This window comes from Osmerus eperlanus, chromosome 22 (assembly GCF_963692335.1).
Source record: "Osmerus eperlanus chromosome 22, fOsmEpe2.1, whole genome shotgun sequence".
Classification (NCBI taxonomy): Eukaryota; Metazoa; Chordata; class Actinopteri; order Osmeriformes; family Osmeridae; genus Osmerus; species Osmerus eperlanus.
In genome coordinates, this window is record NC_085039.1 from 11,780,696 (window position 1) to 11,802,271 (window position 21,576).

At 53.4% G+C, this 21,576-nt stretch overlaps 2 protein-coding genes across 3 annotated transcripts in view; both read right to left on the bottom strand.

Moving 5' to 3' along the window:
* The window catches only part of adcy9 (adenylate cyclase 9), an 11,380-nt gene extending 7,136 nt beyond the window's left edge, over positions 1 to 4,244 (bottom strand). The window contains exons 1-2 of the mRNA XM_062448227.1: positions 1,227 to 4,244; positions 192 to 1,178 (exon numbers count right to left, since the gene is read on the bottom strand). Coding sequence (XP_062304211.1) covers positions 192 to 1,178; positions 1,227 to 2,190 — 1,951 coding nt within the window. The 5' untranslated portion in view covers positions 2,191 to 4,244. The remainder of the gene's footprint in view (positions 1 to 191; positions 1,179 to 1,226) is intronic.
* Positions 4,245 to 5,735: 1,491 nt separating this feature from the next.
* LOC134008730 (sarcalumenin-like) lies at positions 5,736 to 21,466 on the bottom strand. Of its 2 annotated transcripts, none has more exons than XM_062448238.1 (9): positions 21,402 to 21,466; positions 14,741 to 15,636; positions 14,437 to 14,641; positions 13,404 to 13,496; positions 12,798 to 12,893; positions 11,889 to 12,005; positions 11,470 to 11,703; positions 7,560 to 7,909; positions 5,736 to 7,048 (listed from the first exon to the last, which is right to left on the bottom strand). In XM_062448238.1, the coding sequence occupies exons 1-9, from the start codon at positions 21,457 to 21,459 to the stop codon at positions 6,548 to 6,550; spliced, it is 2,550 nt and encodes an 849-aa protein (XP_062304222.1). In that variant the 5' UTR covers positions 21,460 to 21,466; the 3' UTR covers positions 5,736 to 6,547. The 2 variants fall into 2 exon arrangements, with proteins under 2 accessions (XP_062304222.1, XP_062304221.1); XM_062448237.1 differs by having other exon boundaries at positions 13,404 to 13,499.
* Between the last annotated feature and the right edge of the window lie 110 nt (positions 21,467 to 21,576).

Here is a 21,576-nt window from a genome sequence, read left to right on the forward strand (position 1 = left end):
GAGCAACAATTCTCATTCACATGAAACCTCAGGAAGACAGTCCACAAGGAATAGTCTTCTTTAGAGATTATCCCAGCGGCGGACACACAAGTGCTCACACACACATACGCAAGCACACACACATACACGTACCAAACGGTCACACAGAAAGAACACAGGGAGACCTCGATTGGCAAGCGGCCCCGGCTTACCCTTCAGCTGCTCCAACTGGCTCCGCCCCGCCCTCTCCTCCACCCTCCCGTCCTCCCTCAGGTAGCGCTCGTCCAGGAAGCCGGCGGTGGCGGCCGACAGGTGCACCTTCCCGGCCACGCCCAGCTGCTCCATCATGTTGGCCAGGTTGACGTCGTTGGACCACACGTCGAACTTGAAGCGCTTCATCCCCAGGATGCCGCAGAGCACCGTGCCCGTGTGGACGCCCACGCGCATGTCCACCGTCTCCCGGGTCTCCTGGCAGAACTGCTCGATGGCCTGGATCATGCCCAGGCCCATCTCCACGCAGCAGTAGGCGTGGTCGGGGCGGGGCTCTGGGCAGCCCGCCACGCAGTAGTAGCAGTCGCCCAGCGTGCTGATCTTGGCACAGCAGGTGAGCTCGCACAGCCGGTCGAAGCGGCCGAAGAGGTCGTTGAGGAGGCCCACCAGGGCGTGCGCCGACTTGTTGGCCGACATCTTGGTGAAGCCCACGATGTCGGCGAACAGGATGCTGACGGGCTCCATTCGGGTCATGTTGAAGGGGCGGAACACGATCTTGCCGCGCGGGAGGGAGGTCTTCTTGCGCTTGCGGTGGTGGTGGGCGTGGTTCTTGGGGCTGACGGCGCCCGTCGACGACGGGCCGCCCCCGCCCCCTCCTCCTCCTCCGCCGCCCCCCCCCGACGCGGAAATCCCCGCGGCGGAGCAGGCGCCCGCCGAGTAGCGCTTCCCGGCGCCTCCGTCCTCGTCGTCGCCCTGCCTCATCAGCTCGTCCGCCACACGGCGGGGCATGACCGAGTGGATCATCCTCTCCTTCAGGGCCTTCTCCACCTCCAGGTCCTTCCCGTGCATGATGGCCTGGCCCACCTTGAGGAACGTGCTGCGGGAGCGCACCTCGGACATGATGAAGAGGTGGATGCCGATGACGTGGGCGCACAGGTGGAGCAGGGCCTTCCCCGGGCCCAGCCACGGCAGGGTTTCCTGTTCCCAGCCTCCGGAGCTCCAGACGGGATCCCTGTGGCTTCCCCCGCCGCCGCTACCCGGATCCCCGGATCCCCCGAGGCCGCCCGCCCCGGCCCCCTCGCCTCCGTCGTAGCTCCTCTGCAGCAGGGGCAGCCACCCCAAGGTCTCGTACAGCACGGAGAACAGCAGCCCCAGCAGGACCGAGGCGTACAGCCTGATGTGGAGGACGCTGTAGAGGAGAAGCAGCACCTCCATGCACAGGGAGAAGGTGCCCACCGGGGTCATGCATGGAGCCCGGGGGAGGAGCCCTCCGGCCGGGGAGGGAGGCGGGCCGAAGGGGGTCTGGTTCCCGCCTCCGCCGGACCCCTCCGGGTCGGAGAAGCCGGCGGTCTGGATCTGCGGGGCGAGGGTGATGGCAAACGTCGCCGTGATGAGGAGCAGGGAGGCCTGGTTGTAGAAGCGCGTGTAGGGTTGCGTGAAGGTGAAGAGGAAGAGGAGGAGGAGGAGGAGGAGGAAGGAGGCGGTGGGGGCGAGGAAGGCGACGGGGTGGCAGCGTTCGGAGTGGACGCCGAAGTACACGCCCCAGAGGACGCTGCAGGCCGCCAGGTAGATGAGAACGTACCGGAAGCGGCGTTGCGTCTGCGGGAAGCAGCGCTCGCGGCACGCCTCTTCCAAGATGGAGGAGTCGAATTTGGGGTCCCAGCACTGGGCGGCCGACCTCTCAAACAGAGGGGGGACTTTGCTATGGCTGCGTAGGGTGGTCATGAAACTCCTGCGCACACCAGAATCACCTGAGCTGCAGCTGGAAAAGCTGTATTTGTGTGAAGTGGGGTCGACTTCAGTAGTTCCACTGTTACCTAGGGGACTCCCGCCCACGGTAGCCCCGGCACGCTGCTCGTTCGCCTGTTGATGTTGCTGGGGAGGCACGTGTTCTGTGGTGTTGTCGGTAATCCGCACCGTCACTGCGCCATCCCCTCTGGGACCGACGCTCACCTCCGTGCAGTGCATGAGAAACTGCCGGTGTTTTTGCACCGAGGCCATGTCGACTGCTGTCGTGATGCAAGGCTCGAAATAATTCAGCTACTGTCCGGTCAACAGTGTCAGACGGCGCAGGCAATCAGGTATTGAGGGAGAGCACATCTGGCGGGGGGAAGAGGGGGGAGGAAGAGAGATTGAGGAGGAGAGAGGGAAAGGGTGATGGGTATCACACCGGATAAATGGTGCGCACGAAACAGACGTCTTTACTACGCACGAGGTAGCTGGTACATTCACTCATATAAAAAAGACCGTTCCAAACTCTTGAGTAGCTCATTATCCGATCTCGTATTACGTCAGTACTCACATTCCATTTCCCGGTCTCTTCAGGGGCTCTCGAGCAGTTCGGTTCGTGCACGTGAGTCTCTTTCCAACTGCCTAAAAGCAATGTCATCCGTTCTCTCTTTACCTCCTTTTTTAAACATCACGGTAACGACTTCTTAAGGCTGTCACATAACGATTCATCGGTTAAACAATACTTGAGTTTAATACTATTAAAATATTTAAAGTCCTCTTTCCAAAGCGCGTAGTGTTTTGGCACTGCCTTTATTTATTGATATCTTCACGCCCTCTCCTCAAATTAAAGTTTACACAGTTATACTATTTTACACACATCTGACGAAAGGAGAGGCATTTTCTTGACGTTTTCAATTCCAATATTTCATTTGTTGGTTTATAAAGGGTATCCACGGTTGGTCTGACGCATTCCAAAATGTGCCACAAAAGGCTAGAGGATTCTTTCAGAAGTATGTCTAATCTTCGAGGACACGCTCAGAAAAAAATCCCTTTTTAATTTATTTTCGTTCTGAAAGCATATACTCATTCCATGGAGCGTGTGCCAACGTTGGAGAGAATAACATGTCTGAACTACTGGGTTCTCCCGTTGTTTCCAAAGCCGCTGGTGTAGGCCAGAGCTAAGTAAATATACGAAACAGAGGAGTTACAGCCGTCCGTTCGCGACCACCCAAATCACCAGCGACCGTTTGTGGTCGGTCCCCACCGCTTCGGTGCAACAGGCGGGCCTATTCCCACGGAGCAGCCCCGTCCTTTCCTGACCTCCCTCTCCGGTTCTACACCGGTTGTATCCCCACTTCCAATGAATCTGTAATTCGAGGACGTTTCGATAGAGAGAGAGAGAGGCGCTCAAAACATGACACTAGATATTATCTTAGGACTCGTTGTGCGCTTGAGTGGGTCATTAACTTGTTGCGCAGAGTTGGCAGAAAACAAAACGCATAAAACTGCCACCTACGTAAAAGCTGGTAAAGACAAACTGTTAAAATTCATATAAAACTCGCTGGAGTTATTCGTGGGTAGTGTTCTTATTGAGGTGTATTTTCAGCCGTGTGGTATGGTAGATATCCATTCAAAATGACGGTTAAAAAAACGGTCTCAAAGCAAAAGCAAAACGCCTGCAAAAACGTCAGCGATATGTTTCCCTCTGTGCCCAAAGAGGCTTCCAAACTTTTTTTTTCTCCCCAGGACGTAGCCTATTTCCTTCGTTAGCAGTGGTTGCTGTACACTTGTACATTCGTGGGGTAGCTTGTAGGCTTGGGCCGTGAAGTGAGGAAGGCAGGGGGAGAGTCTGTGAATTTCCTATCGCATTCCCTAAGGATCCGGAATCCCATGAGGAGCAAAACAATATATCCTTGATCCCTCTTCCCTTGTTAAATCCACGAAAGCGAAGAATAGTTTTTACCAGCGGTTCGCTTCACTGTCTTATCTCTTCTTCACAAATTCCTCTAGTCTGGCTGGGTAGCTCTAGTTTTCACTGGCATGCCGTGCGCCCATAACACTCGGCTACTCTGTGCGCTTTCGCCGTGCGGCGTCCCCTTCCGTTTGGTGAAGGTTGCCTCCCTTCTCGACCGACCGTAGCTATCTTGTTGTGTCGGAAGAGTAAATAAACGACTTTTGGGTGGTTTTCGTTGATCTAGGCGAAGACGGCACGGCACTAGTCCCTACCACCATCTTTCTGACTTGATCGGAAATTCTGGTCCAGCTGTGACGGTGGAGCTGGAGGGTGGGTGGGTGACCAGGGCAGCGCGAGATAGGAGCCTCCAGTCAGACATAAAATACAGGGGAGGGGGCTGTCAACTAGGAAAGGGGAGCGCGCACGCAGAAATATGTGGAGACGAGCACGCATGTGAACTAGGGGGAGGGAACGTGGGTAAATATTCTTATTAATAAGTTACAGTAAGTGGGTGTTGAAGTGGGCTTAAGGTGAGAAACGGGTCTTTTGTGCAGTTCGTTGACAGTTTTTTTTTCTTCAAAGACAAAAAAGCGTTCGACACCATTTGGTGTACCAACAACTTTGGGAATATCTGACTGAAATGTCCACCCTCATTCAAAAAGCATTATTGTGTTGTTTGTTCAGACAGTGATAACAGCAGATGAAACATGGGCGAATGAGATAAAACAAGCGTTTTGTTTTACTGGAAAGAGATCACAGTCTTACTATGATACTGGTGTGTGTGTGCGTATGTGTGTGTGTGTGTGTTGGGGGGGGGTGTCACCCGATACTGGTAGCTTTATCTTGTACATCAACACACCTTGAAAAAGAACATTTAGGATTGATAAGACCAACACCGTAAGAGCTGTGAAGCAACTGTGTGTGTGTGTGTGTGTCGTGTGTGTGTGTGTGTCGTGTGTGTGTGTGCAAGAGTGTGTTTGTCGTGTGTGTGTGTGTGTCGTGTTTGTGCGTGTGTGTGTGTGTGCGTGTGTGGAAGATAAGATAGTGTTTTATGAGTATAAGGGGTCATTGTACACAATGCACAGGAGCACCGGCGTAGTTTTATGTCACACACACTCATTTGTTTAACACATGAATGTCAACACACACATGGATGTATACAGTAGGCACACACACACACTGTGTGTGGCTATGAGGCCCAGATATGCTTCATAACTTTGGTCCACGCCTAAACCTGTAATACTTATAAAGTCAAGGCAGTGTACCTTCAGACACACCCATACAACCTATCTGTTGAGATTCAAAAAATAACTCTCATGTAGCGTGGCACATTAACATATTTGGAATCCCAACAGAAACCCCTGAAAATAAAAGTAAAGCAATGCATGAATGATGATAAATGAAGTTTATTCTGGCTATGAGAGTGTATCGGAAGTGTTGAAAGGGAGGGCTGTTTTTTTGCCGAATGACACCGAAGGACCAAGAATAGTTCCAGAAACTGAATTGAGACGCCACCTGGTGTCTGCTCACAGCATTGCTTAAGTTTACCACAATTTACATCCAAATTACATTTTAAATACACTTTGGTCTAATTTCTTATGAGCGTATTGAATAAAATATATGTAGTTTCTTGATTCAAATTGTTTGATCAAAGATTTAAAGGACTATATGGTCTGTGTGTGTGTGTGTGTGTGTGTGTGTTGATTTGTGCCATATTGTCGAAGCCTCCAGATCCCACCATGACTACTGAACAAGATAAAGATGAATTATGTACGTTCACAGGGAAACGGCTCCATACCTTATCAGATGAAGTGAGAGACTGAGGTTTAGCTTTCTTAAAGGAACCACACAAAACGAAGGGTACAAGGACGAAAACTGTAACTTTATTGACAACAGTCCTCTTGACATGCAGCATACTGAGGTTAAGTCAGCAGACAAAGAAGGCGAAACGATTAACTAGCGTCAAATTTACAAATGCAATCTTACATGGCTACAAGGCATAGCAAACAAAGATGGCTGCCAAAAAGAAAAACAGACAAACTTGAGATTGTTTAAAAATTAGCACAGTAAGTTAATATTTCATAATTCAGAGGAAACTTATTTTTCTTTTCTTTTTTTAATTGTTCATCCCATTGAAAAAAAAACTGAATAAATAAAGTACAAACTTTAAAACAAACAGAGAAAGAAATAAAAACAACAACCGTTTTGTTTATAATCTTTGTTTCCTTCACGTATGAGAGTCAAAGCAGAAAATAATAAGTCTCTGATTTTGATCATTATCTTCCTTTATCCCCCCCTCATTTTCTCTGTTCGGATGTTCATTTACGATTCTATTCTGGTCGGCTTCTTGTAGTTGGAAACTCCACGCAATCACTCCTTCACTCCCCTCTCACCACTCTTGTACCCAACCCTCTCCTCTGCCCACACCTCATTTCCTCCCTCCCTCACTCCATCCCTCTCTCCTTTACTACCTCAGGTCCAGTCCAGACAAACACAGGGGTCAACCCCTATAGAGAAAACTCTCCACATCTTCACACCTCTTCCCTCCCTCTCTCTCTCTCTCTCTCTCTCCCTCTCTCTCTCTCTCTCTCTCTCTCTCTCTCTCTCTCTCTCTCTCTCTCTCTCTCTCTCTCTCTCTCTCTCTCTCTCTCTCTCATCCCTCGCTCCCTCCCTTCACTGCCTCCTCCACTTGTTCTTGGGCTTCTCCGTGCACTCTGGCCCCGTACAAGTCCCGGGGAGGGGCGGGGGCGGGGCGGGCGCCGCCTTGACCGGCGCCGGCGCTTCCGGGCTTTTCCCCAGACTGCTAAGCAGCCCCGGGAGCTCCACGGTGATGGCCTTCTCGATCTTCTCCAGCAGGCATCCTCCAGACCAGCTGCAGTGTTGGGACAGCTGCTTGAAGCTCGTCACCGGGTTCACCCCGAAGAAGTCCTGGTAGGCCTCCTTGTCCGGCAGGTCGAACTTGCTGACGTTGGTCTTGGCCAGGATGGACTTGAAGATGTAGAACTTGTCCGGGTCTGTGACGATGTCGTGGAACACCTCGTACGGGTCGCTGAACCAACCCAGCTTGTCGTAATACGTCTGCAGGTAGCGGTCGACCAGCAGCGCGTGGATGCGCACGCGGATGCCGTGCTGGCGGACGAAGGCGATCTTGTTCTCCAGCTGGTTCTCGATGACCTGGGAGCAAACGGAGGTGGGGTTCCAGTTCTACAGCTGTGATCCTCGTCATCATAACCCTGTACCTCGACCTCACCCCTCGACCTCACCCCTCGACCTCACCTTGACATAACCCTCACCCTGTACCTCGACCTCACCCCTCATCCTCACCTTGACATAACCCTCACCCTCTACCTCAACCTCACCCCTCGACCTCACCTTGACATAACCCTCACACTCTACCTCAACCTCACCCCTCGACCTCACCCCTCATCCTCACCTTGACATAACCCTCACCCTGTACCTCGACCTCACCCCTCATCCTCACCTTGACATAACCCTCACCCTCTACCTCAACCTCACCCCTCGACCTCACCTTGACATAACCCTCACACTCTACCTCAACCTCACCCCTAAACCTCACCCCTCATCCTCACCTTGACATAACCCTCACCCCTAAACCTCACCCCTCAACCTCACCTTTATCCCACATTCTCACCATAATCCTCAGCCCTCACCCCTCCCCCCTCACCTGGTTAAGATCCTCCAGCAGAGAGGTTTCCTCCCTCATGAAGAGCTCCCGGCTGGTGTTGGGGGCGTAGTCCTGGGGCCAGAAGGAGCTGACGTAGACCCTGGGTGGCTCAGTCACGTTGATGAGGGGAGCCATGCTCCAGAAGAGGGCGCCGTACACCCTCATCAGGTCCTGCGTCGCCAGGTTGTCGGCCTTGTTGAGGATGAGGCGGATCTGGGACTCGCGGCCCTTCATCTGCCTGAAGAGCATCTCCAGCTCGCCACCCACGTCCAGTTTAGTGGGGTCGAACACCAAGAAGATGAGGTCGGCGCGGTCGATGAACCACTGGCACACCTCGTTGTAGGGGTATCCTGGGAGGGTACAGGTGGGTTTGACCAATGAGAGGAGGCTTTGCTGATAACTGAGTTCCCAGGCGGGGGAAATGTGGGTGTTGCAGCAGCAGAGAGACAGGTGAAAGACAAGAATACTACAGAAACGTGTATATATTCCATCCATCCATCCATCATCTTCCGCTTGTCCGGGGGTCGGGTCGCGGGGGCAGCAACCTAAGCAGGGAGGCCCAGACTTTCCTCTCCCCGGCCACTTCCACCAGCTCTTCCTGGGGGACCCCGAGGCGTTCCCAGGCCAGCCGAGAGACATAGTCCCTCCAGCGTGTCCTGGGTCTTCCCCGGGGCCTCTTCCCAGTGGGACGTGCCCAGAACACCTCACCAGGGAGGCGTCCAGGAGGCATCCTTATCAGATGCCCGAGCCACCTCAACTGGCCCCTCTCGACGCGGAGGAGCAGCGGTTCTACTCTGAGCCCCTCCCGGATGACCGAGCTTCTCACCCTATCTCTAAGGGAGAGCCCGGACACCCTGTGGAGAAAACTCATTTCGGCCGCTTGTATTCGCAATCTCGTTCTTTCGGTCACTACCCACAGTTCGTGACCATAGGTGAGCGTAGGAACGTAGATCGACTGGTAAATAGAGAGCTTCGCCTTTCGACTCAGCTCCTTCTTCACCACAACGGACCGATGCAGAGCCCGCATCACTGCGGACGCCGCACCGATCCGCCTGTCGATCTCGCGCTCCATCCTTCCCTCACTCGTGAACAAGACCCCGAGATACTTGAACTCCTCCGCTTGGGACAAGATCTCCTCCCCGACCCGGAGATTGCACTCCACCTTTTTCCGGTCGATAACCATGGCCTCAGATTTGGAGGTGCTGATTCCCATCCCAGCCGCTTCGCATTCGGTTGCGAACCACTCCAGTGAGAGCTGGAGGTCACGGCCCGATGAAGCCAACAGGACCACATCATCCGCAAAAAGCAGCGACCCGATCCTGAGGTCCCCAAACCGGACCCCCTCAACGCCCTGGCTGCGTCTAGAAATTCTGTCCATATAAGTTATGAACAGAATAGGTGACAAAGGGCAGCCCTGGCGGAGTCCAACCCTCACCGGGAACAAGTTCGACTTACTACCGGCAATGCGGACCAAACTCTGGCACCGGTCATACAGGGACCGAACATCCCCGATCAGGGAGTCCGGTACCCCGTACTCCCGGAGCACCCCCCACATGAGCCCCCGAGGGACACGGTCGAACGCCTTTTCCAAATCCACAAAACATGTGTAGACTGGTTGGGCGAACTCCCATGCACCCTCCAGAACCCTGCCGAGGGTATAGAGCTGGTCCACAGTTCCACGGCCAGGACGAAAACCACATTGCTCCTCCTGAATCCAAGGTTCGACAAACCGACGGACCCTCCTCTCCAGCACCCCTGAATAGACTTTCCCAGGGAGGCTGAGGAGTGTGATCCCCCTAAAGTTGGAGCACACCCTCCGGTCCCCCTTTTTAAAGAGGGGAACCACCACCCCGGTCTGCCAGTCCAGAGGCACTGTCCCTGATGTCCACGTGATGTTGCAGAGTCGTGCCAACCAAGACAGCCCTACAACATCCAGAGCCTTAAGGAACTCCGGGCGGACCTCATCCACCCCAGGGGCCTTGCCACCGCGGAGCTTTTCAACCACCTCGGCGACCTCAGCCCCAGAGATAGAAGGGCCCCCCCCAATGTCCCCAGACTCTGCCTCCACGTCGGAACGCGTGTTGGTGGGATTAAGGAGGTCTTCAAAGTATTCCTTCCACCGATCCAGGACGTGCCCCATCGAGGTCAGCAGCGCACCATCCCCACCATATACAGCGTTAACAGTGCACTGCTTCCCCCTCCTGAGTCGCCGGATGGTGGTCCAGAACCTTTTCGAAGCCGTTCGGAAGTCATTCTCCATGGCCTCGCCGAACTCCTCCCACGCCCGGGTTTTTGCCTCCGCGACCGCCAAAGCCGCATTCCGCTTGGCCTGCCGGTACACATCAGCTGCCTCTGGAGTCCTACCAGCCAACAAAGTCCGATAGGCCTCCTTCTTCAGCTTGACGGCTTCCCTCACCTCCGGCGTCCACCACCGAGTCCGAGGGTTACCGCCGCGACATGCACCGACCGCCTTGCGTCCGCAGCTCCGGTCAGCCGCCTCAACAATGGAGGCCCGGAACATGGCCCATTCGGACTCAATGTCCCCGGCCTCCCCCGAGACATGGTCGAAGCTCTCCCGGAGGTGGGAGTTGAAGCTCCTTCTGACAGGGGATTCTGCCAGCCGTTCCCAGCAGACCCTCACATTACGTTTGGGCCTGCCAGGCCTGACCGGCGTCTTCCCCCACCATCGTAGCCAACTCACCACCAGGTGGTGATCAGTTGACAGCTCCGCCCCTCTCCTCACCCGAGTGTCCAAGACATTCGGCCTCAGATCCGACGACACGAATACAATGTCTATATAATATATACACGCCCCTCCCTGAGTCACCACCTTACCGCGGTGGAGGGGTTTGCGTGTCCTAATGATCCTGGAAGCTATGTTGTCGGGGGCTTTATGCCCCTGATAGGGTCACCCAGGGAAAACAGGTTCCAGGCGAAGGATCAGACAAAGCGTGGCTCAAAAAACTACCATGAAGAAAACTAACAATGGTTCTCAGTTGCCCCTGCCCGGAAGCGGGTCACCGGGGCCCCCCCCCCTGGAGCCAGGCCCGGGGGTGGGGCTCGATGGCGAGCGCCTGGTGGCCGGGCCTTTTCCCATGGGGCCCGGTCGGGCACAGCCCGAAGAGACAACGTGGGACCCCCTTCCAGTGGGCTCACCATCCGCAGGAGGGGTCATGGGGGTCGGGTGCAGTGCGAGACGGGCGGCGGCCGAAGGCGGGGGCCTTGGCGGTCCAATCCTCGGCTGCAGAAGCTAGCTCTAGGGACGTGGAACGTCACCTCGCTGGCGGGAAAGGAGCCGGAGCTGGTGCGCGAGGTAGAGAAGTTCCGGCTAGATATAGTCGGCCTCGCCTCGACGCACAGCATCGGCTCCGGAACCAGTCTCCTTGAGAGGGGCTGGACTCTCTTCCACTCTGGAGTTTCCCTCGGTGAGAGGCGTCGAGCTGGGGTGGGAATACTTGTTTCCCCTCGGTTCGGCGCCTGTACGTTGGGGTTCACCCCGGTGGACGAGAGGGTAGCCTCCATCCGCCTTCGGGTGGGGGGATGGGTCCTCACTGTTGTTTGTGCTTATGCACCAAATGGCAGTGCAGAGTACCCACCCTTTTTGGAGTCTCTGGGAGGGGTGCTGGAAAGCGCTCCTCCCGGAGATTCCCTCGTCCTCCTGGGGGACTTCAATGCTCATGTGGGCAATGACAGTGAGACCTGGAGGGGCGTGATTGGGAGGAACGGCCCCCCCAATCTGAACCCGAGCGGTGTTTTGTTGTTGGACTTCTGTGCTAGACACGGCTTGTCCATAACGAACACCATGTTCAAGCATAAGGGTGTCCATATGTGCACTTGGCACCAGGACACCCGAGGTGTATATATTAATACAAACAAATCTTTCTGTGTGTCTGAGCAGGCCTTTCCTCACCCCTCTCCTGCTGCTTGCGGTTCTCGATGATCCCGGGCGTGTCCACGAAGGTGACTCTCTCCAGCAGCTTGTGGGGCATCTCGATGCCCACCAGCCTCTCCAGGAAGCCCTGGCCGAACTTCTCCAGGGGCGAGAAGGAGCGCGAGCTGTCCGCCGCCATGACGATGCCCTCCACCGTGCGGAACTTCTCCCCGTGCATCACCACCGTGTACTCTGAGGTGGTCGGCTCCGCCCCTGGGAGGGGGGGGGGGGGGGGGGGAGGAGGGGGAGGGGGGGAAGGGAGAGGAGAGCAGGGGGAGTGGGAGAAAAGGAGTGGGAGGAACAGGAGGAGGGAGAGGAAGATGAGGTTTAGTGGAAGGGAGACACAGAGAGGGGGGCAGAAGGATGTGTGTGTGTGTGCATGGGTCGGTGTCCTCCACCTGTGTAGAGCTGTTGGGGTGTGCCATGCAGACCCAGCAGGTAGTTGATCATGGAGGACTTGCCCACACTCCAGGGGCCCAGGAACAACACCATAGGCTTGGAGGTGATCTCTCCATCTGGAGGGGGAGAGACGAGAGGCACAGAGAGAGAGGGAGGGAGGGAGGGAGGGAGGGAGGGAGGAAAGAGAGAGAAGGAAGGAAGGAGGGAGGGAGAAAGAGAGAGGGACAGAGAGAGGGACAGAGAGAGAGGGAGGGAGGGAGGCAGAGAGAGAGAGGGACAGAGAGAGAGGGAGGGAGGGAGAGGGAGGGAGGGAGGGAGAGAGAGGGACAGAGAGAGGGACAGAGAGAGAGGGAGGGAGGCAGAGAGAGAGAGGGACAGAGAGAGGGACAGAGAGAGAGGGAGGGAGGCAGAGAGCCAGAGAGAGGGACAGACAGAGAGAGGGAGGGAGGCAGAGAGAGAGAGAAATACTTTACTTTGTAGATCTGGGCTGAAGTTCTCTCAGACCTTTATAATCCCGTATCCTACCACCAGGGGTCAGTCATCCCAAACAGCCCAGCCCAGAGATCCCAGACTCCAGCTCCTCTAGATGAACCGAGCAGGCCCTCAGGAGGACCCAGACACTGAACCAAAACCAAGCTGTCTTCACAACAGACCCTCTACAGAGCACAGCCAGGGGCTGAAGGAAAGCTCTTCCTGATAACAGCGTCAGATATGCAGGGATGCTGCCTGAGTTTGTTTACTGTTCCGCCCGTTTCACAAAGTCCCACTGCGGCTGTTTACAGAGCAGGGGCTGACTTCTCAGGGTCGCCTCAGGCCAAGCTGGATGGCAGATGCTGAACGGCATCAACCAGCCATCTCATGGATAATTAAGCAGCACACGTCCAAGGCGTCGTCGTCGTTGTGGTTACCTGTGACCTCATGCTGCCTCAGCTCGTTGTACTTGTAGGCCTGCTCCAGAGGCTTGATGGCAGAGTGGTAGATGTGCTGCAGGTTCTTCATAGCAGCTGGAGAGAGAGAGAGAGAGAGAGAGAGAGAGAGAGAGAGAGAAAGAGGGTGAGAGAGAGAGAGAGAGAGAGAGAGAGAGAGAGAGAGAGAGAGAGAGAGAGAGAGAGAGAGAGAGAGAGAGAGAGAGAGAGAGAGATTAGAATTAATAGTGGTGCAAGCTTTGGGTTATGTGAATTTGAGATGGCAGGAATGGTGCATTATGATAACTGTAGTTTATAGCAGGGCAATGTGTAGATGGACCAATCTTTAAACAATGAACCATTCATGGAGCTGGGTGGAACTGTGTTTATATTTCCTGATTAATTAGCTTCCTCCAGTCCTCACACACACACACACACGCACGCACACACACACACACACACACACACACACTCACACACACACACTCAAACCATCATGAAACAATTTTCCGAATATTTATTTTCTACATGAAAAAGCTCCAGGCACTAGCACTATAATCTCTCTTCAGCGCTTGGAGAAACACATCCGTTCTTCCTCCTCCTCCTCACCTGAGAACTCTGCAGAGGGCCCGGAGCCAGCCAATCGCAGCGTGTCGTCAATGTGGGAGCGGTCTCGGGGGGTGGGAACTGCTGCCTCCTTTGCTGCTGATTGGAGGGACAGCATGTCAGTCATGAGAATCCAGGAGTTGAACCTGATTATGTGAACTTCTGAACCTCTCTGGAAAGTCCTATCTTTGACTGAGATGGACTCACATTGTTCTGTCATCGCACTGTCGTGCCAAATAGCAGACACAAAGACACAGTAAAACCTAATCCTGGTTGATTTCCTGTTCCTGTGTCACTATGATGAGTGATTACGACATCTGTCCTGTGCTGGCCACAGTGTTGTATCAGTGTTCACCTCTCTCTCTCTCTCTTTCTCTCTATCTCCCTGTCTCTCTGTCTCTGTCTCTCTGTCTGTCTCTCTCTCCCCCTCTCTCTCTCTCCCCCCTCTGTCTCTCCCCCCTCTCTCTCTCTCTCTCTCTCTCTCTCTCTCTCTCCCTCTCTCTCTCTCTCTCTCTCTCTCTCTCTCTCTCTCTCTTTCTCTTTCTCTGACTGTCTCCTGCTGCTATATCAGTCTGTTTATTTCGGGTGTCCAAGGGGTTATTCCTGATCCACCTTTAGCAACGTATCATGTTCTGGGGCATGACACGGGCCAAAGAGAGAGAGAGAAATAGAAAGATAGAGAGAGAGAAAGAGTGAGTGAGTGGGAGGAAGAGAGAGGGGGAGACAGAGAGAGAGGGAGAAAGAGAGAGGGAGCTTCTGTAATTAGGAAGCTTTGACACACTCTGCCATTTGGTACTGGAGTGTTGACATGACTATAAAAAAGACCGGCTGACACAGTGTCTCTCCCTCTCTCTTTCTCCCCCCCCCCTCTTCTCCCTTCCCCCTTGACTGGTATAGATGGCCCATAACATTTATAATTCAGTCAGCCTGGTGTGGTTCTGTGTTTAAAACAATAGGAATTAACATAATGTGCACAGAGTGAGGATTCACTGTTGTATGTGCAAACATGACATGCAGTCTGGGCCTTAGTTCATACCTTTGGCTGGTTTCCCAACAACCTCTTCTACTGGCACCTCCTCTTCTGGCACCTCCTCCACAGTGACCTCCTCCACCACATCCTCCACAACCGCCTCCTCAACAGCAGAAGCCACCTCCTCTGCCACCTCCTCCACCACCTCCTCTAAAGGAGCTGCTGGCTCCTCCACCACCTCCTCTACAGGAGCTGCTGGCTCCTCCACCACCTCCTCTACAGGAGCTGCAGGTTCGTCCACCACCTCCTCCACCACCTCCTCTACCACCTCCTCTACCACCTCTTCTACAGGAGCTTCTGGTTCGTCCACCTCCTCCTCCACTACCTCCTCCACCTCCTCCTCTGCAGGAGATTCTTCCTCCAGCACCTCCTCTGCCACCTCCTCCACAACAGGTTCTGGTTCAGGTTCTGCAGTTTCCACAGGTTCCTCTTCTGGAACTTCCTCTGGTTCGACCTCGGGCTCTGCCTCTTCTTCTACCGTTTCCTCCAACGCCGCAGCTTCCTCCTCCACCTCCGTCACTTCCTCTGGGAGGCTCTCTGGCTCCGCCTCTTCCTCGATTACTTCCTCCGCTACTTCCTCCTCTGAGGCTTCTTCTTCTTCTACGGTTTCCTCAACCGCTTCCTCCACGGCTTCGACTTCCTCAGGCTCGCTCACTTCCTCTTCAAGTGCGGCTACTTCCTCATCTGCTTCGGCTTCTTCTTCTGTGGTAGCTGCTTCGTCTTCAGGTTCAGCCTCTGCCTCCTCTGCTTCCTCCTCAGCCACTTCCTCATCTGAAGCTTGCACTTCCTCCTCAGGCTCCGCCTCTTCCTCAACGGGCTCCTCCTCCTCCTCCTCCACCACCTCCTCGAGCGAGGCTGCCTCCTCTTGTTCCTCTTCGTGGCTTGCTATCTCCTCCGCCGAATCCTCCCCTTCTTCCTCCCCTTCTTCCTCAGCTGGAGCCGCCTCCTCTTCCTCCTCCTCCTCTTCCTCCTCCTCCTCCTCCACGGAGAGGGGCGCCTCCTCGGGAGCCGAGCCCAGAGACGGTGCGGGGTCGCAGGGTCGGCAGACGGTCCTATCTGGGGCGGGCGTGTCGTTGGAGGAGCTCTGCCCACCGTGGTCCTCAGTGGTGGGGTCACAGCAGGGGAACAGGTCCCCTCCCTCCGGCTGGAGCTGCAAGCGCATCAGGGGCTCCTCATCTTGGCTGGGGGTGGCCTCCACCCCCAGGTCTGGAGGAGAGGGATGGGACGGAGGAAGAGAAGTGAGGAGAGGAGTTCAGTCAAGTTGGACAGAAGAGAATAGAGAGAAGAGAGGTGAGGGGATGACAGGAAGGGGAGAGAACAGAAGAGAATGGAGGAAAATAGAAAAGGATGTCTGATAAACGAACTGCGTTTGATAGTTTACGATAGTATATAATATATAAATGTACACATGTGGCTGGTGGCATCAGTTTGGATTTGAGAAGCCTGTTGCCGCTCCTTGAATGGCGGCACCACATGGAGTGGACTATTTGTGAGGGAGTGCCCCTGGCTGTGAAGACTTAACAGTCGGTTAGGATTTGAAAGGAGGAAGGGCAGACAGGCATGGTGTGGTATACTTCAGTTAAACGTACACAGGTTGTGTTTCAAGTCATCGAGGGTGTGTGTGGATCACATTCTGGACAGCTGCAGTGTGATTCGCACCGTCACAACCCACTTGCAGGAATGTGGAGCCTACTGGCTCCGTCGTGTCGCTACAAGTCAGCGAGGTAACGCTAACAGGGTATAGCTACCGACGCTAAGAAAAGAGCACGCTAAAGTGAGTGAATGTGCAGTCTCATAGGCTAGCATATCCTCTTGTCCCTGACAGTATTAAAGAGTAACTCCACAACCCAACGCCTACATTTTTTTGGGGGGGAGGGTCTATAGTTAAAAAACGATGACGCAGCTAGCAGCCAATGTCACTTTTAATCGGGAGTCAGGGACTTGCACGAATGCCGGGGCAAAGCCTGCCGAGCTAAGACGGTCGAGGAGCTAAGATCCGTCTCTCAACGTTTGACTCAACACGGGCTGATCAAACGCTAAGGTGGACAGCTTAACGCCTGTCCGACAAGGTCCAAAGGACTCTGGGTACTTCCCCCCACCCTGTCTATGTCCTCTCCTCTTTTCTGGCGTGTGATTTCAAACGAAAACTATTTAGTGCCCGGGATGTAGGTTGTCGGCCCTGAGTCTGGAAGCTTTCTGTCCATTTATCACCTCCGGCAGTCGTTTGTGATTGGAACACGCTGTGCTTGGGCTTCAGAGGGAACACCCTGTGCCTCGTGTCTCTGCTATCAGATGTTGTGTGTTGCTTCGGCTGGAGTGCTCAAACCCAACAACAACAAACAGCTCGTACACTCCCACGCCAGGCGTCTTCAATGAACACGTCACGTTACTTTGGGAACGCGCAAAGTTCATATGTCACGGTTTCGACGTGACGCGAGAGACCTCTTGACGGATGAGCCGTGCTGTTGACGTAGGCGCTCCGTGTTCCCGCTCATGTTATTTAAAGGATGCAAGGCCTTTAAAAGCTGCATAGTGCTATCACTATTCTCCTCCGCTTAACTCCAGGATAGAGGAGTAAGCTGATGAAGGCATAGCAGGGGGGGAACATGAGCCCAGGCCAACACCACCTCCAAAGCATAGGATTTACATTTACATTTAGCAGACGCTCTTATCCAGAGCGACTTACAGTAAGTACAGGGACATTCCCCCCGAGGCAAGTAGGGTGAAGTGCCTTGCCCAAGGACACAACGTCATTTGACACGGCCAGGAATCGAACCGGCAACCTTCAGATTACTAGTCCGATTCCCTAACCGCTAAGCCACCTGACTCCACATTTCCAGGGCTCGGCTTGCCCATAAGCCCCCGTGACAAGGAGAGGACATTACGGCAGGAGAGGAGCAGAGGCAGCCATCCTGACCCAGTCTCTGTCAACTCTGCGGTTGACAGACACACCGACAAACCGAATAAAAACCGTAACCCTCCTTGTCACAGGTAGGGGCGACGGAGGGGCTATTATTAGCTTCCTAGACATCTCTCACCCTTGGCATTCAGAGCCGGGCTTACCCGAGACCCTGGGTTGTAAAGCAGGCCTCCAACAGGACTTAAGTGTACCCTTAGTCTCTAATTGAGTGAAACAAACATGGTGTGTGTCTTTGGGAGTGAGTGTGTGTGGGGAATGGGGGAGGTGGTGTGTGTGTTTGTATGGCGATAGGGAGAGTGTGTGTGGGTGTTTGAGTGTGTGTGTGTGTGTATGAATGTTTGTACTCTGCTTGGGAGAGTGTGTGACTGCATGTGTGACTTGGAAGAGTCACTGTATCTGGGCACAAGGGACCCATAACGGTAGCGTGGCTTGCTTCCACAGCAACACACACTAACTGCCACCGCCTCGTCGGCACGGCAACATGAACACTGGCACAACCGCGGCGTTGCCTTTGACTGACATCATCCAACCGCACTCTCATAGCTCATTGCTTGGCTGTGACAGTTTGTTTACGTCTAAGTTTAAAGAGGTTGCATTCCACGCAAATCAAAGCGTGAAATGTTTACGCGTTTGTTTTTGTGCGTGTTTCTGCTTTGAGTGTTTCTGCTTTGAGTGTTTCTGCTGTGAGTGTTTCTGCTTTGACGAGTGCCACACCAGCTACAAACCATGAAAGGAAATTAGCGAAACGATCTGTTATTGTTTCAGCCATGTTATGGCATCTTGAAATGCTGAAGGGCTCACATACACACACACACAGCAGGAAGCCTTGTCATGGTCATACACACAGCATTGTCATCATCTCTCTTTCACACACACACACACATACACACACACACACACACACACAAACACACACAGCAGGAAGCCTTGTCAACCCTGGCCTCCAAAGAATCTCCTGATGGAGACGTAAACGTCCACAGAGGAGAGCGTCTACAGCCGGCAGCAGTGAAGCAGCCAAACAGAATTACAGTAGATACAGTTAGAGAGAAAATAGTGGGAGGAAGAGAGGGAGAGAGACAGAGAGAGACAGAGAGAGAGAGAGAGACAGAAAGAGAGAGAGAGAGGGAGAGAGACAGAGAGAGAGGGAGAGAGAGAGGGAGAGAGAGAGAGAGGGAGAGACAGAGAGGGAGAGAGAGACAGAGAGAGAGAGGGAGAGACAGAAAGGGAGAGAGAGAGCGAGAGAGAGATGTCTCAGTGAGCTCAGAGAGGTGACCTTATCAAAGGTCAGCATTGGGGAGCAGCAGAGAGAAAGAGACACCAGTTCCTACAGCAGGCCTTGTTTCCTCTAATGTAATAACAGTAGGCTAGTCCACTACTGTTTCAGTAGTAATATAGTTATTCCAACCCCATGGCTCAACAGCACGATAATGACTGTCCAGACTTTTATCATGTGCCTAAATTTAACACTTGAGCATGTACTAGCTCTCAAACAGACAGTGACAGATAGCTTTATAGTAGCCAGCCCATTACAAGTTCATTTCAACGTATTTATAGATAGGACTGTTACAGACTATTACTATATCGTCAATCCCACTGTTATGTAAGAATGTGCTCTCTGGAGCTCCACTCTCCAGGCCCAGCCATGGCTGATGCACGGGCCAGGGAGAGTGTGCTGAAGCTGGGATGGAGAGCGACAGGTGCCTGGGAGATGGGTGGTGCTCTTGGTCCCCCTACGGGACGGAAATAGAGCCACAATGAGTCAGGGGGTGGAAAGAAGGAAGGGATCATTCCCTTTCTATTTACAGAGGGAGTGATGTGGTCCCTTCCCCTTAGCGATTGTCACCGGGGCTGAGAGTGTTGCACATACGTGAGCAACTTTCTGTCCCGCGCACATTCAGTCTTTCTTTCACTTTCATACACACACACACACACACACACACACACACACACACACACACACACACACACACACACACACTCTCTCATTCACACACACTTTCTCTCACACACACACATACATACTCTCTCACACACTCACACACAGCCACTCTCTCTGTCCCGCACACACACACACACACACACACAGCTGTTGCCACACCGACCCCTCAGTTACTATCACAGTGTATTTCCATCCCTCCCTCCATGTATGGGTCTCTATTATCTGGCACTGAGGGGTCAGGGGTCACTGTCCTGTTGGCTGCTACTGTAACCAGCAACACACTCTCCTCCCTGCCTCCCTCCCTCCCTCCTCCATCCCTCCATCCCTGGTGTACAGTAGCCCCGGGGTTTCCCCTGTACATGGGTGTGGCTGTGTTTGTGTCAGGTACTGAAAACCAGCACAAGCGGAAACCTGGGAGGAACGCGCCTGTAAAACTACACCCTGGGCCAAACCTTTGTTTCCGAAAGATGTGTGTGTGTGTGTGTGTGTAAGTTGCTGAAAGGCTTCTGCCCATCTTACAGGAGTAGACTCAGTAAGTAACACTTGGGATCCATGTGCTTGTTATAAACCTTTGCAATAGGTAATAAGGCCTTAATAAGTTACTCTTATTAACACAAATTGTCTTATTACCCATTGACTAAATCGTATCTCTTCTAGTAATAACACTTACATAGTCTTATTAAAATATTTGTTAATAACCATCTTATAAGGGCTTTATTACCTGTTAACTAACGTCTATTACAAGCACTTGGATCTGAAGTGTCACCAGTGTGTCTGTGTGTTTACGTGTGTGGAACGTCTACATGGTGTCTGGTTACCGCACACTGACTAAGACCAGCCACCTGACTATGGAAGCCTGGAGGGCCCATACTGCCTGATCGGGCGCAAGGGCAAACAAGGGTAACGCCATCAGACAACCCTCACCCAGGAACAGGCCTATCGCCCTCCCACACACCAGAATAGATCCGCTGTCAAGCCAGGGCAGCACGCATAGGGGAGAAAACCATTCATTGTTTATGTCATCCATCTACCGGTAGTTGGGTTGGCCTCAGAAGACGTTGCCCATCTTGATAGCATTCAGCTATACCCGTGCGGTTTATGCAGCTGCGCTTAGATATACTTAGATATCTAGTCCGTCTCAAGTCAAAAGGCCCTGACCCTTGCAGTGCCACTCTGCCAAACCCTACCCTGCAGATCTAGTTGGTTTGTATTTATCTGCGTCTCTCCTGTTCTCCCCAGACAGCAGATAGTCCATCAGCTGGTCTCACTCTTCAACACACTGACAGTTTTACCTCACCCGCCAGTGCAACATCATGGGAAGAGCTGCTGTGTGTGTGTGTGTGTGTGTGTGTGTACGTGTGTGTACGTGTGTGTGTGTACGTGTGTGTGTGTACGTGTGTGTGTGTACGTGTGTGTACGTGTGTGTGTGTGTGTGTACGTGTGTGTACGTGTGTGTGTGTGCATACTGACGTGTGCACGCGTGTTTAGAGCCAGTGCCACGTAACGAGTGTGTGTCCATCTATCGTGTTTCTGTAAAAATCCCCCCCAAAAAACGATGAGGGCAACATCCTTCCCTTGTTCATCCGCCGACCGATCACACACCACACCACCAGAGTCAATGTCACCGCTCTGCAGGACACACACTGTCTCACTCACACACACACACTCACTCTCTGTCTCACTCACAGCGCTGCATAGAGAACATGCCATACCCACGGTCTAACTGCAGCTATGCACAATCACTTTACAGGGACCAGCGCAACACCACTTGAATACCACGCTGGCTGGTCCCCCTAACCCTACCAGACTGTCTGCAGGTCTGGGAAGGTCCCAAAGCTCTGACTCCACAAGTCCTGACACAGTCAAGCCACCCTCTAAAGATCCCTTATTTACATCGACATGCACTGGATGTAGCAGGTGTTAGTTGCGGGCCACTGCAGAAGTACTCCCAACTCATTCATTGTGCTTCTAACTCCGCCACTGTGAAACTCTTGTCAAATTCCAAATCTCACGTGCATTAATGCATGTCACCAACCAACATGATAACTGTCATTATAATTCCAGCCACGTTCACAACAATTCTAACCCAACATGAGTGTCCTCTTTAATTACCTGCAGCGACCAGAGCCAGGAGAGAGATCCAACAACCAACACAGACCAGAGCCTTCATTTTGGCTGCCAGGGATTCTCCCCTTGCCCTCCCAGCCTATATATACACCAGCCCCCTGGAGAAGGTCAAAGGGCATGCTGAGAGGAGGCAGGGCCTTGGTGTTAAGGCAACTGTACA